General features: G+C 40.0%; 1 protein-coding gene across 1 annotated transcript; it reads right to left on the reverse strand.

Moving 5' to 3' along the window:
- Window positions 1-13,349: 13,349 nt before the first annotated feature.
- On the reverse strand, window positions 13,350-14,294 carry LOC120876703 (olfactory receptor 52B4-like). The gene has a single exon (XM_040258675.1). The coding sequence runs from the start codon at window positions 14,292-14,294 to the stop codon at window positions 13,350-13,352; it is 945 nt and encodes a 314-aa protein (XP_040114609.1).
- Window positions 14,295-14,640: the final 346 nt, after the last annotated feature.

Here is a 14,640-nt window from a genome sequence, read left to right on the forward strand (position 1 = left end):
CACCTCAAACTCACCGAGCAGACAGAAATGAAAATCCAGATTTTTCTGGAATATTCTTTGTGAAGTCACAAAGACTTTTGGCTTTGTGATAAAGACTTTTATCTCGCACACTCCATCTTCTGTGAACAAGCAAATAAGAAACATGAGAAGTCAGCAATATATGTTCTCTGTTTCAATGAGTAATAGTCTCATTAAAAGATATGCATATCCCCTGATAATCAAATAAAACATACTATTGTATATATTTCTCCTACAAACAGAGGATTATGAACATTAAGTGAAAATCATTATATGTATCTGGAAAGGTTGTAAGAAGAAGTTTCTTGAATTTGAACTTGAACTTCACCTTGGTGGTTAGTTTATTATAAGGAGAAGAATGAAAAAAAAGAGGAATGAATAGAGGAAAAGTGGGTATTCAGATAGAAGTATAACATATCCATGAACACAGCTTGTTCAGATCCAGGCGACTGTGCATAGAGGATACTTAAGAGAGCAGGATAGGAGGAAGTACTGGAGATTTGGCCTAATGGATGAATGTGAGATTTGAAATCTCTCATATACACTTGTGAATGGATTCAAGAGACATTTAAGGGGTAACATGACAGGGCCTGTGTGTCTGAGGTGAGGCATTCCTCTGGCTTATACTTTAGGAACCTAAGTTAAGATGTGGCTGAAATTAGAAAATAGGGCATTGACATTTGGAAGATTTTTTTCAGCAAGTGGAAATATTGTCATCTGGTTCTTAGTGTTCATTCATTCTTTCATTAATCTGGTCAGTCAGGAAGCGGAAACAAATTTTCAGGCACCACACTACAAACCGGGGATATAGAAAAATAGTAATTTGCCTGAGTCCTATTGGCCTTTTGTTTGAAAGAAAACCAATCTACAAGCAGGTCCGTTGAAGAATTGGAGACAAAAGTTAATTCCCCCTAACAAAGGAGTATTTTAAAGTTTCTCACTCTGTAGCTAAGTTGTATCTTATGCTTATCAAAAATAAGTCTTTACTCCTGATGTTTCTTTCTGAGGAGGAAAATCTACTCCAATTTGTGTTCTGCCCTCAGATTCAGCAATCCTAGGAGTCCAGTCAGCTGGCTGAGTCAGGGCACTCTCTCCTCAAGGGCACAGGGCTGCTCTGGAGAAGATTCTTTGCAGCCCGAGCAGCTGACCTCCCACAGGAAAACAGGTGGGATGACAGCAGAGGGACGTGAGGGCAGGTGTGTGACTCAGAGGTGATTAGGAAAGGAAACCAGAAAAATAGGAGGAAGGAAGAGGACGAGGATGACACAGATCAACAAAGGCAGGAACTGGTCTGGAGGGCAAACTATGAAAGTTCCAAGTAATTGGGGAAAGCGAGGAGCAAAGAGAATTTTGAAACTGGGGCCAGACAGAAATACCAAGAAGCACAGTGGTGAATTTCCCTGTGACATTGGTTCTCTGACCAAATTAGAGTCCCTTGGTCTGACACAAGTCCAGGAGGCTCCTGCCCCATAGTTCTCTTGTCACACCTGCCTGAGAGGTTCCTGGTCTACTTCTGTGTCTTGTTTTAGGAGTCTAGGACAGATCTCCATCATTGTCAGGGCTTTTAACATATTTGAAGAAAGGTCTTTAAGTCAATATCTCTTCTGTTTTCTGATGTCTGGTTGAATTATTAGGACCCTTGTCGTATATTGGATCACTTTACATTCTTTATAAAACTGGCATTGAAACATGTATAATATCATATGTGAAACGAATCACCAGTCCAGGATGGATGCAGGATACAGGATGCTTGGGGCTGGTGCACGGGGATGATCCAGAGGGATGATATGGGTTGGGAGGTGGGAAGGGGGTTCAGGATTGGGAACTCAGGTACACCCGTGGCTGATTCATGTCAATGTATGGCAAAACCAATACAGTATTGTAAAGCAAAATAAAGTAAAAATTAAAAATTTAAAAAAAAACTGCATTAACCTCAGCTGCCTATAGACTCTCCACTTCCCTTCCCAAACCTCGCCCTCCACATGGGCTGTAACCAACTAGTTTGATGCCTCTGATTTTTGCCAGGCATTCTGCACATATGTCAATAGCCTCCAAGAGGCTTGTCCCCTCTGGCCTGTCTAAGACATAAGACCAGCCCGGTCTTTATCTTCATCCTGGAACCACCCTACCCTTGGGCGTCTATTCACTCACCAGCCTTTCCTGAGTCTTCAGGAACAGACATTAAGATTGGTGATGAAAGTCAGTTTGTTGGGATGTGGACACTTGGCTGTTTATTCACTGACAGGAGAGCCCTTGGGGGAAACACTTACATCAGAGCCCCAGGGACAGCTGTCTCCACAAGCCGTGCCTCCTCCCAAATGGCCAAGATCTAGTCCTCAAGTTCATCCATGCACCACACCTCCCCTCAGCCTTTCCCCCCTGTTTCCTCTCCTGCTCTCCTCACATGCTCAGATCTTCACTTCACACTGAGTGTTCATTTTTAGGATGTTTTACAACAAAAGTCTCTCCCAGTAAAACCAGCTTTTCCACAGTCCTGTTTTAATACCTACATTGCCATTAAATATTGAGCTAATAGATATTAATGTGATGTTCAATCTTCTGTATCAATGCATAAATTTTTACATAAACATGATTTACAAATTTTTGTTTTTCATGTGAGGATGAGTTGACTTATATTTGTCTCTGGACTAGTTGTACCAGTCATATTTTTGGGTCACTGATAATATCTCCACTTTTTTCTAAGGGTACAAAAATATCCATGTACAGTTGGTAGATCACCTATGATTCTTGATATTTGTGTCACACTTTGTTTCATTCACCGACCTAGAGTATCATTCCATTTACTGCTTAGTCACCAAAAATACACATTTATTTTTGGTGAGAAAATAAATGTGAAAAGGTGCTAACGTTTTTGTATATTCTTCTAAAGTAATTTTATTTACTCATCCTGAAATCTTGTGGGCTTCCCAGTGGCTCAGATGGTTAAAAAAATCTTCCAGCAATGCGGGAGACCCAGGTTTGATCCCTGGGTTGAGAAGATTTCCTGGAGAAGGGAATGGCAACCCACTCCAGTAGTCTTAAAAACTGGAGTCATGCTGATGTACGGCAAAACCAATACAATATTGTAAAGGAATTAACCTCCAATTAAAATAAATAAAATTGGAGGTTAATTCCTTTACAATATTGTATTGGTTTTGCCATACATCAACATGAATCTGCCACAGGTATACACGGGTTCCCCATCCTGAACCCACCTCCCTACTCCCTCCCTGTACCATCCCTCTGAGTCTTCCCAGTGCACCAGCCCCAAGCATCCAGTATCATGCATCAAACCTGGACTGGCGATTCATTTCATATATGATATTTTACATGTTTCAATGCTATTCTCCCAAATCATCCCACCCTTGCCCTCTCCCACAGAGTCCAAAAGACTGTTCTATACATCTGTGTCTCTTTTGCTGTCTCATATACAGGGTTATCATTACTATCTTTCTAAATTCCAAATATATGCGTTAGTATACTGTATTGGTGTTTTTCTTTCTGGCTTACTTCACTCTGTATAATAGGCTCCTGACTTCTCACTGCACCATCATGTCATGGACAGGTGAGGGAGCTCTCTAAGGCCTCTTTTATAAAAGAGCATTAATTCCATTCATGAGGACCCCACTTTCACGACCTAACTGCCTTCCAAAGGCCCCTCATCCACCTCATTAGAACTGATTCAAATGTATTCTTTTTAATGGCTGAGTAATACTCCATTGAGGAGAAGGCAATGGCAACCCACTCCAGTACTCTTGCCTGGAAAATCCCATGGATGGAGGAACCTGGTGGACTGCAGTCCATGGAGTCACTAAGAGCCAGACAAGACTGAGCAACTTCACTTTCACTTTTCACTTTCATGCATTGGAGAAGGAAATGGCAACCCACTCCAATGTTCTTGCCTGGAGAATCCCTGGGATGGCAGAGCCTGGTGGGCTGCCGTCTATGGGGTCACACAGAGTTGGACACGACTGAAGCAACTTAGCAGCAGCAGCAATACTCCATTGTGTGTATGTACCACAGCTTTCTTATCCATTCATCTGCTGATGGACATCTAGGTTGCTTCCATGCCCTGGCTATTATAAACAGTGCTGCGATGAATATTGGGGTACACGTGTCTCTTTCAATTCTGGTTTCCTCATTGTGTATGCCCAGCAATGGGATTGCTGGGCATAAGACAGTTCTATTTCCAGTTTTTTAAGGAATCTCCACACTGTTCTCCATAGTGGCTGTACTAGTTTGCATTCCCACCAACAGTGGAAGAGGGTTCCCTTTTCTCCACACCCTCTCCAGCATTTATTGCTTGTAGACTTTGGGATCGCAGCCATTCTGACTGGCATGAAATGGTACCTCATTGTGGTTTTGATTTGCATTTCTCTGATAATGAGTGATGTTGAGCATCTTTTCATGTGTTTGTTAGCCATATGTATGGAGAAATGTCTATTTAGTTCTTTGGCCTATTTGTTGATTGAGTCATTTATTTTTCTGGAATTGAGCTGCAGGAGTTGATTGTATACTTAAAAAATAAAACTGGAGAATTCCAAGCACAGAGGAGCCTGTTGGGCTACTGTCCATGGGGTCACAAAGAGTTGGACACGACTGAGCAACTTACACATCCTGAATGTACACATGAAATTTTTAAACTTAGAAATAACTTTATATTCCACAAATTATGTAAGTAATATTGTCAATGGGCTTACCTGGTGGCTTAGCAGTAAAGAATCCACCTGTAAAGCAGGAGACAAGGGTTTGATCCCTGGATCAGAAAGATCCCCTGAAGGAGGAAATGGCAACCCACTCCAGTATTCTTGCCTGGGAAATTCCATGGACAGAGACTGACAGGCTACAGTCCATGGGGCCACAAGTGTCAGACTCAGTTTAGCCACTAAACCACCACCCCCACTTTCATACATTACTTTTTCCAAGACACAGAAAGACAGTTATCTCACCTTTTAAAAAAAAAAAACTGTTTTGATATAAATGCACACAATTTTTCATAAACCACTTCTAAGTCCTATAACTCTACCTTTTATTTGTTTGGTCAGACACTCCCTCTGTTTCTCTAGTGTGCAGTGTGAATAAAAAAAGACACCTGACTTTGTTGAACTGTGCAGATTTATTTCTGAAGCTCTTACACTGATAGGAAAGCACAGAGTCACTAAACTCCAAACTCCCAGACCAGTCAGAATTCTACCCTTGTTTAGTTGTTTTTGATGGCTAAGCATTGCCATGGGCACTATGGTCTTGTACAATACTTTGAGCCATACGAGGGGGGGGGAAATCGTTATTTTTTGATGAAATAGACTTTACAAAACAAGCTCTGCTAGATAAAAATTTCTGTTAAATTTGAATCACACTGGTATGTTAATTTAACAAATTTTCATTTAATTGTTTCCAGTGTAATAAAACACATAAATGATCCTAGTAATAATAAGTCATATTTTCTTATTACTTCATAGATATTCAACCTGGTCAGAAACAAGTATAAATTCTTTTTATTCTCAACAATCTCTCCTACATGAAAAATATTCTCTTGAAATTTTTTTCAGGTCAGTTCAGTTCAGTTCAGTCGCTCAGTCGTATCCGACTCTTTGCAACCCCATGCATCGCAGCACGCCAGGCCTCCCTGTCCATCACCATCTCCTGGAGTTCACTCAGACTCACATCTATCGAGTCCGTGATGCCATCCAGCCATCTCATCCTGTGTCGTCCCCTTCTCCTCCTGCCCCCAATCCCTCCCACAATCAGAGGCTTTCCCAATGAGTCAACTCTTTGCATGAGGTGTCTGAAGTACTGGAGCTTCAGCTTTAGCATCATTCCTTCCAAAGAAATCCCAGGGCTGATCTCCTTCAGAATGGACTGGTTGGATCTCCTTGCAGTCCAAGGGACTCTCAAGAGTCTTCTCCAACACCACAGTTCGAAAGCATCAATTCTTCAGCGCTCAGCCTTCTTCATGCATGTGTTTTTTAGAAGTATGTTGTTTAACCTGTAAATATTTGGATATTTTCAAGTTTCTGTCATTGATTTCTGGTCTGAGAATATACTTTAGAAGACTGATATTTTTAAAATATGTTAAGGTGTGCTTTACAGCCCAGAATGAGGTCTTCTTGTTTGTTGTTCAGTCGCTATGTCACATCCAACTCTGTGACCCCATGAACTGCAGCATATCAGGCTTCCCTATCCTTTTCTATCTCCCTCAGCTTGCTCAAACTTATGTCCATTGAGTCGGTGATGTCATCCAACCATCTCCTCCTCTGTCGCCCCCTTCTCCTCTTGCCCTCAATCTTTCCTAGCATCAGGGTCTTTTCCAAATGAGTCGGTTCTTCACATCAGGTGGCCAAAGTACTGGAGCTTCAGCTTCAGCATTAGTCATTCCAGTGAATATTCAGGGTTGATTTCCTTTAGGATTGACTGGCTTGATCTCCTTGCAGTCCAAGGGACTCTCAAGAGTCTTCTCCAATACCGCAGTTCAAAAGCATCAATTTTTCAGCACTCAGCTTTCTTTATAGTCCAACTCTCACATCCATGCATGACTACTGGAAAAGCCATAGCTTTGATTACATAGACCTTTATTGGCAAAGTGATATCTGTGCTTTTTAAAACACTGTCCAGATTGTCGTAGCTTTTTTCCAAGAAGCAAGCATCTTCTAATTTCGTGGCTGCAGTCACTGTCTGCAGTGATTTTGGAGCCCAAGAAAATGAAATCTGACATTGTTTCCACCTTTTCCCCATCTATTTGCCATGAAGTGATGGGACTAGATGCCATGATCTTAGTTTTTTGAATGTTGAGTTTTAAGCCAGCTCTTTCACTCTCCACTTTCACCCTCGTCAAGAGGCTCTTCTTCACTTTCTTCTCCACTTTCTGCCATTAAAGTGATATCATCTGAATATCTGAGGTTGTTGGTATTTCTCCAAGCAATCTTGATTTCAGCTTGTGAGTCATCCAGCCCAGCATTCCGTATGATGTACTCTGCATATAAGTTAAATAAGCAGGGTGACAATATACAGCCTTGACTTATACTTTTCCCAGTTTTGAACAAGTCTGTTGTTCTATGTCCAGTTGGTTTCTCAGGAGGCAAGCAAGGTGGTATGGTATTCTCATCTCTTCAAGAATATTCCACAGTTTATTGTGATCCACACAGTCAAAGGCTTTAGCATAGTCAATGAAGCAGAAGTACAGTTGTTTTTGTTTTTGTTTTAATTTCCTTGCTTTTTCTATGATCTAGTGAATGTTGGCAATTTCATCTCTGATTCCTCTACCTCTTCTAAATACAACCTGTAGAATGAAGTCTAGTCCAGTGAATATTCTAGATGAACTTGAAAATGATCTTTGTTCTGCTGTGATTGAAGATAGTACTCTACAAATGTCTATTAGAACATGTTAGTTCATAGTTTTGTTATATTAACTATATCTTTATGGATATTCTGCCTGCCAGATCTATCAGTACTGAAAGAAGGGTGATAAAGTTTCCGACTACATAATGGATTTGTCTCTGTCTCCATGGAGTTCTATTTGGTTTTGGCTCACCTAATTTGACTTCTACTGTCAGGCACATACACACTTCAATTGTTGTGTCTTCTTGGAGAATCAATAATTCTATCCTTCATAATGCACTTCTTTCCCCCTGAAAATTTTCACTGTTCTGAGATATGCTTTATCTCAAGTTAGTGTTTGCAAGGTATGTCTTACTCCATCATATTATTTTTAACCCATCTGATTCTTTACAGTTAAGATAAATTTCTTGTAGACAACATACAGTTGAATTTTTTTTTATTGTGGTAAAACACACACACACACGAAACATGAAATCTACCATCTTAAAATTTTAAATACACAGCACAGCATCATTAACTCTAAGCACAATGTTGTTCAAGAGACCTCTCAGAACCTTTTCATCTTGTATAACTGAGTCTATAGCCCACTGAACAGCAATTCCCTATTTCCCTCTCTCCCCAGTGCCTAGCAACCACCATTCTACTCTCTGCTTCTATGAGTTTGACTATTTAGACACCTCATGTAAGTGGAATCCTGCAGTATTAGTCCTCCTATGACTAGCTTATTCCACTTAGCATGGTGTCCTTGAGGTCTATTTATGTTTTGGCAAGTGGTAAAATTTTACTCTTTCTCATGGATAAATAATCCACCTAGGTGTGTGTGTGTGATACTACATCTTTTTATCTATTCATTGGTACATGGATAATTATGTTGTTTCCATATGTCTCTTCAAGATCCTGATTACAATTACTTTTAATAGACATCCAGAAGTGGATTTGCTGGATTGTGTAATAGTTCTATTTTTAATTTTTAATTTTTTGAGGAAATTTAGTACTCCTTTTCACAGTAGCTGAACCAATTTACATTTCTACCAACAAACAGTGCACAAGGTTTCCCTTTTTTCCACATCCTCCACAAGCTTGCTTTCTCTTTTTTATTAAAATAGCCTATTTCTATAAAGTAGCTTTCTCTTTTCTTTTTTAAAAAAACAAGTGTGAAATGATTAATAATTTTGGTCTTGATTTTCATTCCCTGATGATTTGTGATGTTGAGAAATTTTCATGTTCTTTTTGATTATTTGTAAGTCTTTTTTTTTCTGACCCTGACCCCATGTATATGTTTATTTATTTTTTTAATATAAATTTATTTATTTACAATATTGTATTGGTTTTGCCATACATCAATATGAATCCGCCACAGGTGTATACGTGTTCCCCATCTTGCACCTCCCTCCACCTCCCTCCCCATAACCAGCCCCAAGCATCCTGTATCATGCAGACAGTTTGGATATTTTTGCTATGGAGTTGTATGAGTTCCCTACATATATATTTTGGATAATAATCCTTACAAGATATATGTTCTGCAAATATATTCTCTCATTCCATACTTTGCATGTTTATTTCATAAATTGTTCCTTTTGCTGCACAAAACATTTGAGTTAGATGTCTCACTTGTTGATTTTTGTTTTTGCTGTTTGTGCTTTTGTGTCATACATAAAAAATTATGGCCAAGGTAAACTCAAGAAATTTTTTCCTTTAGGAGTTTAATGGCTTGGAGTCTGAGTGTAGGTCTTTAATCCATTTTAAGAGGCTTGTGTGTGTGTGTGTGTGTGTGTGTGTGTGTGTGTGTGTGATGTATGATGAGGATCCAATTTCATTTTTTTCCTGATTACCCAGTTTTCCTCATATTATTTGTTAAAGAGACTATCTTTCTCTGTTGAGCATTCTTGACCATAGTTAACCAGATATGTAAAAGTTTATTTTTGGGCTCCATTCTGCTCCATTGATTTGTCTGTTTTTATGACACCTCATGCGAAGAGTTGACTCATTGGAAAAGACTCTGATGCTGGGAAGAATTGGGGGCAGGAGAAGAAGGGGACGACAGAGGATGAGATGGCTGGATGGCGTCACTGACTTGATGGACGTGAGTCTGAGTGAACTCCAGGAGTTGATGATGGACAGGGAGACCTGGCATGCTGCGATTCATGGGGTCACAAAGAGTCGGACACGACTGAGCGACTGAACTGAACTGATGCCAATCCCATACTGTTCTGATCAATACAGCTTGGTAACAGTGTTTAAAATAACTACAGAATTATAGGTAGTTGTAAAAAACAATATAAAGAGTAGCCCCTCATACAATTCACCTAATTTTACCCAGGAGTAACATCTTGCCTAACTATAGTAGAATATCTAAACAAAAAATGACATTAATAAAATCCACATATTTTATTTGGGTGTTAAAAAATTTTACATGCACTTATTTCAAGGGAGTGGTTCTAGACAATTTTATCACATGTATAGGTTTTTATAAGCATCAGCACAATCAACAGTGTTCCTGTTGGGCTCCACAGGCTTTTGAGACCTGTGCTTGCCCAGCTTTAAGATGGAAAAAAAGAGGACTTCCCTGATAGCTCAGTTGGTGAGGAATCCACCTGCAATGCAGGAGACCTGGTTCCATTCCTGGGTTGGGAAGATCTGCTGGAGAAGGGTTAGGCTACCCACTCCAGTGTTCTTGGACTTCCCTTGTGACTTAGCTGGTAAAGAATCTCTCTGCAATGTGGGAGACCTGAGTTTGATCCCTGGGTTGGGAAGATCCCCTAGAGAAGGGAAAGGCTACCCACTCCAGTATTCTGGCCTGGAGAATTCCATGGACTGTATAGTCCATGGGGTCCCAAAGAGTCAGACATGACTGAGTGACTTTCACACACATACACACACACAATAAAAAAAAAAAAAAAGATGGAAGAAAGAGTCCAGAGTCAGCAACAGAGACATCAGTGGTATAATGGACGGGGGGCTTAAATGTCTGAGGCAAGTTCCTTGCATGACACCCACGGTAAGTGGGGGTGACAGGAAGAACATGGTAGCAAACTTTGCTCCCTGGAGAAGGGGAGATTACTAGTTAGCGGGAATTGACATCAAGTGGGCTCATTAGTTACCAGGAAACCAGTAAATGGGGCATGTCCCCTCACTGTCCCTTTGATAAGAACAACAACTATCTGGGGTCTGGGGAAAGTACATAGGAAGGTCAGTTATATGAGTAGGGTGTAGGTAAAGAGGCACTGGTTGGGCAGGGGATGTACAGAGAATGGAGGATACTGACATGGCATCTTGCTGGAGACCCAGAAATTAGACTCATTTCCCAGTGAGGTCAGTGTTGTGGCTCAGCCCTCGAAAAAATTTCCATTTACTAGGACTGGGGAGGAAATGTAAGGCATCTAACAGTCCCAATACAGGAGACAGCATGACAAGCAAAACACAAGCAGTAATCACATCTGAGATAATACTACACCCACCTGTGGTTTTTTTGTCCTGGTCTGTAGTAATAGTCAGAAAATTCAAGTTTTCAGTAAAACAGGAACATTTACAAAATCGTGTTTTATAAGAGCCACCTCTGAATCACAGCTACTCTGTTTTGAATTTCAAATGAGTTCCCTTCCTCAATGACCAACCCAGCTGTACAATGCATGTCTGAAAGGCCACAAAACAGGATGCTCTGGTCAGCAAAATTTAAGTTAAACTATGCAGAAGCCAGAATGACTTTCCCAGACCTCAGTAGGGCAGAGGTTTCCACCATTCCCTCTTTTGACTAAAAACCTTCCAATAGAAAACACTTCTGATCAGAACATTAATTCAGAGATGCTGGGGTGCTGACTGCTACACCAGGTTCAAATCATGTTCATCTGTGCTAAACCTCCGTTATATTCACCCAGTCATTCATGTTGGGGGAAAACTAATCAGAATGCATGAGGCTGAGACATATGTTAATGAGGAAACACTTTAGAGGTCATACATTTGTTTTAACTTTTTATTTTGTGTTGAGGTAGAGCCGATTAATAATGCTGTGATAGTTTCAAGTGAACAGTGAAGGGACTCAGTCATACATATACATGTATCCATTATCCCCCAAATTCCCCTCCCATCCAGGCTGCCACATAACACTGAACAGACTTCCATGAGTTATACAGTAGGTCCTTGTTAGTTACCCACTGTAAATATAGAAGTGTCTACAAGTCAAGCCCCAACTCCCTAACTATCCCTTCTCCCCATCCATCCCCTCCAAAATCATAAATTTGTTCTCTAAGTCTGTGAGTCTCTTTCTGTTTTGTATATAAGTTCATTTGTGTCATTTCTTTTTAGATTTCACATATAAAGAATGTCAGACAATATTTCTCCTTCTCTGAAATTACCTCACTCACTATGACAATCTCTAGGTCCATCCACGTTGCTGCAAATGGCATTCTTTCATTCCTTTTAATGGCTGAGTAATATGTACATATCACATTTTCTTTATCCATTCCTCTGTTGATGGACATTTAGGCTTCATCCATGTCTTGGCTATTGTAGACAGTGCTGCAATGAACATTGGGGTGCATGCATTCTTTTGGATATTTTTCTCCAGATATATGCCCAGCAGTGGGATTGCAGGGTCATATGGTCGCTGTATTTTTTGTTTTTTAAGGAACTTCCATACTATTCTTTATAGTGACTATACCAATTTACATTCCCACCAATAGTTTACAAGGGTTCCTTTCTTTCTACACCCTCTCTAGCATTTATTATTTGTAGAGTTTTTTCATGATAGCCATTCTGACTGGTGTGAGGTAATATCTCATCTTAGTTTTGATTTGCATTTCTCTAGTAATTAGTAATGTTGAGCATCTTTTCATGTGTTATACATTTTATGCCATACACAGCAGCAACAGCAAGTCTCATGTTCCTTTGAGGTGGAACAATTTCTTGAGTGTGCTCAGAATCAGGGTGACCTTAAGCTTTGTGAGGGTTTCACAAGGTGCTAGAACCTTGTGAAACATTGGTGAACAGGTTAGCTTAATCAAGAAGTTCCAATCAAAGATGTGGAAAACCATCTCTCATGCCCACATTGGTTTAACATTACAAATATAATTGATAGTGAAGATTTAAAGTGTGAAACCACCAAGTAAACCTCTCCTCAATCATTAATAACTTTTGTGCTTCCTCAGGATTGCTGAGGAAGAGGGTTTTCTCATTCTATGGAAGTTCATTGAGATGGTATTGAGTTTGGGGCTACTCAGATCATTGCAGTCTCTTAAACATGCTTTTCTGATGCTACTGGTGTGAATTCATTAGAATAAACTGTTTTTCTTTCCAAAAAATTTTGTCAGATATTTGTCAAATGTAAATTGTATATTTATAAAGTATACAATCAGATGATTTGATATATAAATATATCGAATATACATATACATATATAGCAAAATAATACAATCAAGTTAATGAACGTATTCATCACCCTCCTCATAGGTGCAACTTGTATATGTATATGTGTATGATTACGTGTGGTGAGAAAACATAATATCAACTCTCAAGTTAACAAATTTCCAATGTACAATATAGGATTATTAAATATAGAAACAATGCTATCCGTTAGGCTCCAGAAGTTATACTCCCTGCCCAACTGACAAATGGTACCCTTTTTATATGATTGTCCAAGGATGTCACAAGATGTCTCAAAGAGTAGGAAACTCAGTCAGGAATGGTTGAAGAAATTCAAAACCAGAAATCAGTACTCATTTCATCTTTTACCAAATCAAGCTAATGACATGAAGGATACATGATTTAGAAGTTCACAGGCTCTATGTAGGACACACCATGCTCAGTCAAACATGGTACTACTCTCTGTTGCTTTGATAGCAGAAGTTGTAAACTCTGAAATCTACCTTGTGACCTCCCCTGGAAACAGAATTCACTGAGACATTTATGTTTCAGTTTATCAACAGTGTTTCCACTCACCACATCTGTAGTTCATATCATGAACAGCTAGAGATGATGAAAAGTCTGTTCCTCCTTTGGAGTTATTTCTGCTTTGGAAAAAATATGTGAACCACCTGCTCCCTGATTTGCTTGGTCTTGATCCCATAAATGATAGGGTTCAGCACAGGTGGAGCCAGAACGCAGACATTAGCCAACAAGATGTGAATATGAGGTGGAATGTGATGACCAAACCTCTGAGTCAGGATCGTGAAGATGGCAGGTCCATAAAAGAGAATGATAATGCAGACATGAGAGCCACATGTGTTGAGAGCCTTGTGGCGAGCGTCTTGGGAAGACATGTGGAAGACAGCATGGAGAATCAGCACATAGGAAACAAAAATTAGCAGGGCGTCTAAAACCACTGTTGACATTAGGACAAAGAGTCCATACCAGATGTTCACTCGAATGTCATTACAAGCATATTTGGCCAAGCCAATGTGTTCACAAAAGGTGTGGGGTATGATATTATTTTGGCAGAAATTCAATCTTTTCAAAAGGAATACTATGGGAAAAATTGTACAATAACTTCTCAGAAAGATGGTAACTCCTATTTTCCCAATCAGTGTGTGTGTAAGAATAGTGCTGTATCTCAGTGGAAAGCATATGGCAATGTAGCGGTCAAATGCCATCACCAGCAAGATCCCTGACTCAGACATGAAAGTGCTGTGTGTGATGAAGAACTGAGTGATGCAGCGATCCAGGGAGATCTCCCCAGCGTGGAACCAGAAGATGGCCAAGGCCTGAGGGACTGTGCACGTAGAGAGGACAATGTCTGCTCCAGCCAGTATGCAGAGGAGAAGGTACATGGGTTCATGAAGGTTGCGCTTTGTGAGGATAATGCAGATGACCAGACTGTTTCCAAAGAGGGCAATAGCATAGGAAATGAAGAAGGGGATGGAAATCCATATGTGCTGGTCCTCAAGGCCAGGGATGCCCAGCAAGCGGAAGACTGTGTGGCTAACACCAGTGTGATTTAAAGTCATCATGTCTAGAAATACCACTAAATACATCACTTCTTATTCACATACAGAGATGAAAACACAGGTTTTCCTAATCTTGGTGAAAGCAGCAGGAGATTTTGGCATATTCCATACTTCTGCCTTCTTTGAACATGCAAATAATAAGACATATACAAAGGTGAATAGGATATGTTCTGTAGCCTCGAATGCTACTCTAATTAAAGGAGATACAGGTTTCCAACTAGTCAAATAAAAAGATATTGCTGAATGTCTTTTCCTACCGACAGATGGGTATCAATATACAGCAGGGGCCATGGTACGTCTCTGGGAAGGCAATAGCAAGATTGTAATTGAACTTGACATTGAGGAGTTT

Source organism: Oryx dammah, unplaced genomic scaffold (assembly GCF_014754425.2).
Source record: "Oryx dammah isolate SB20612 unplaced genomic scaffold, SCBI_Odam_1.1 HiC_scaffold_17, whole genome shotgun sequence".
NCBI lineage: Eukaryota > Metazoa > Chordata > Mammalia > Artiodactyla > Bovidae > Oryx > Oryx dammah.

Bases quoted from the DNA above. Each gene is read 5' to 3' on its own strand.
- LOC120876703 (XM_040258675.1), bottom strand. From the start codon at position 14,294: ATGATGACTTTAAATCACACTGGTGTTAGCCACACAGTCTTCCGCTTG.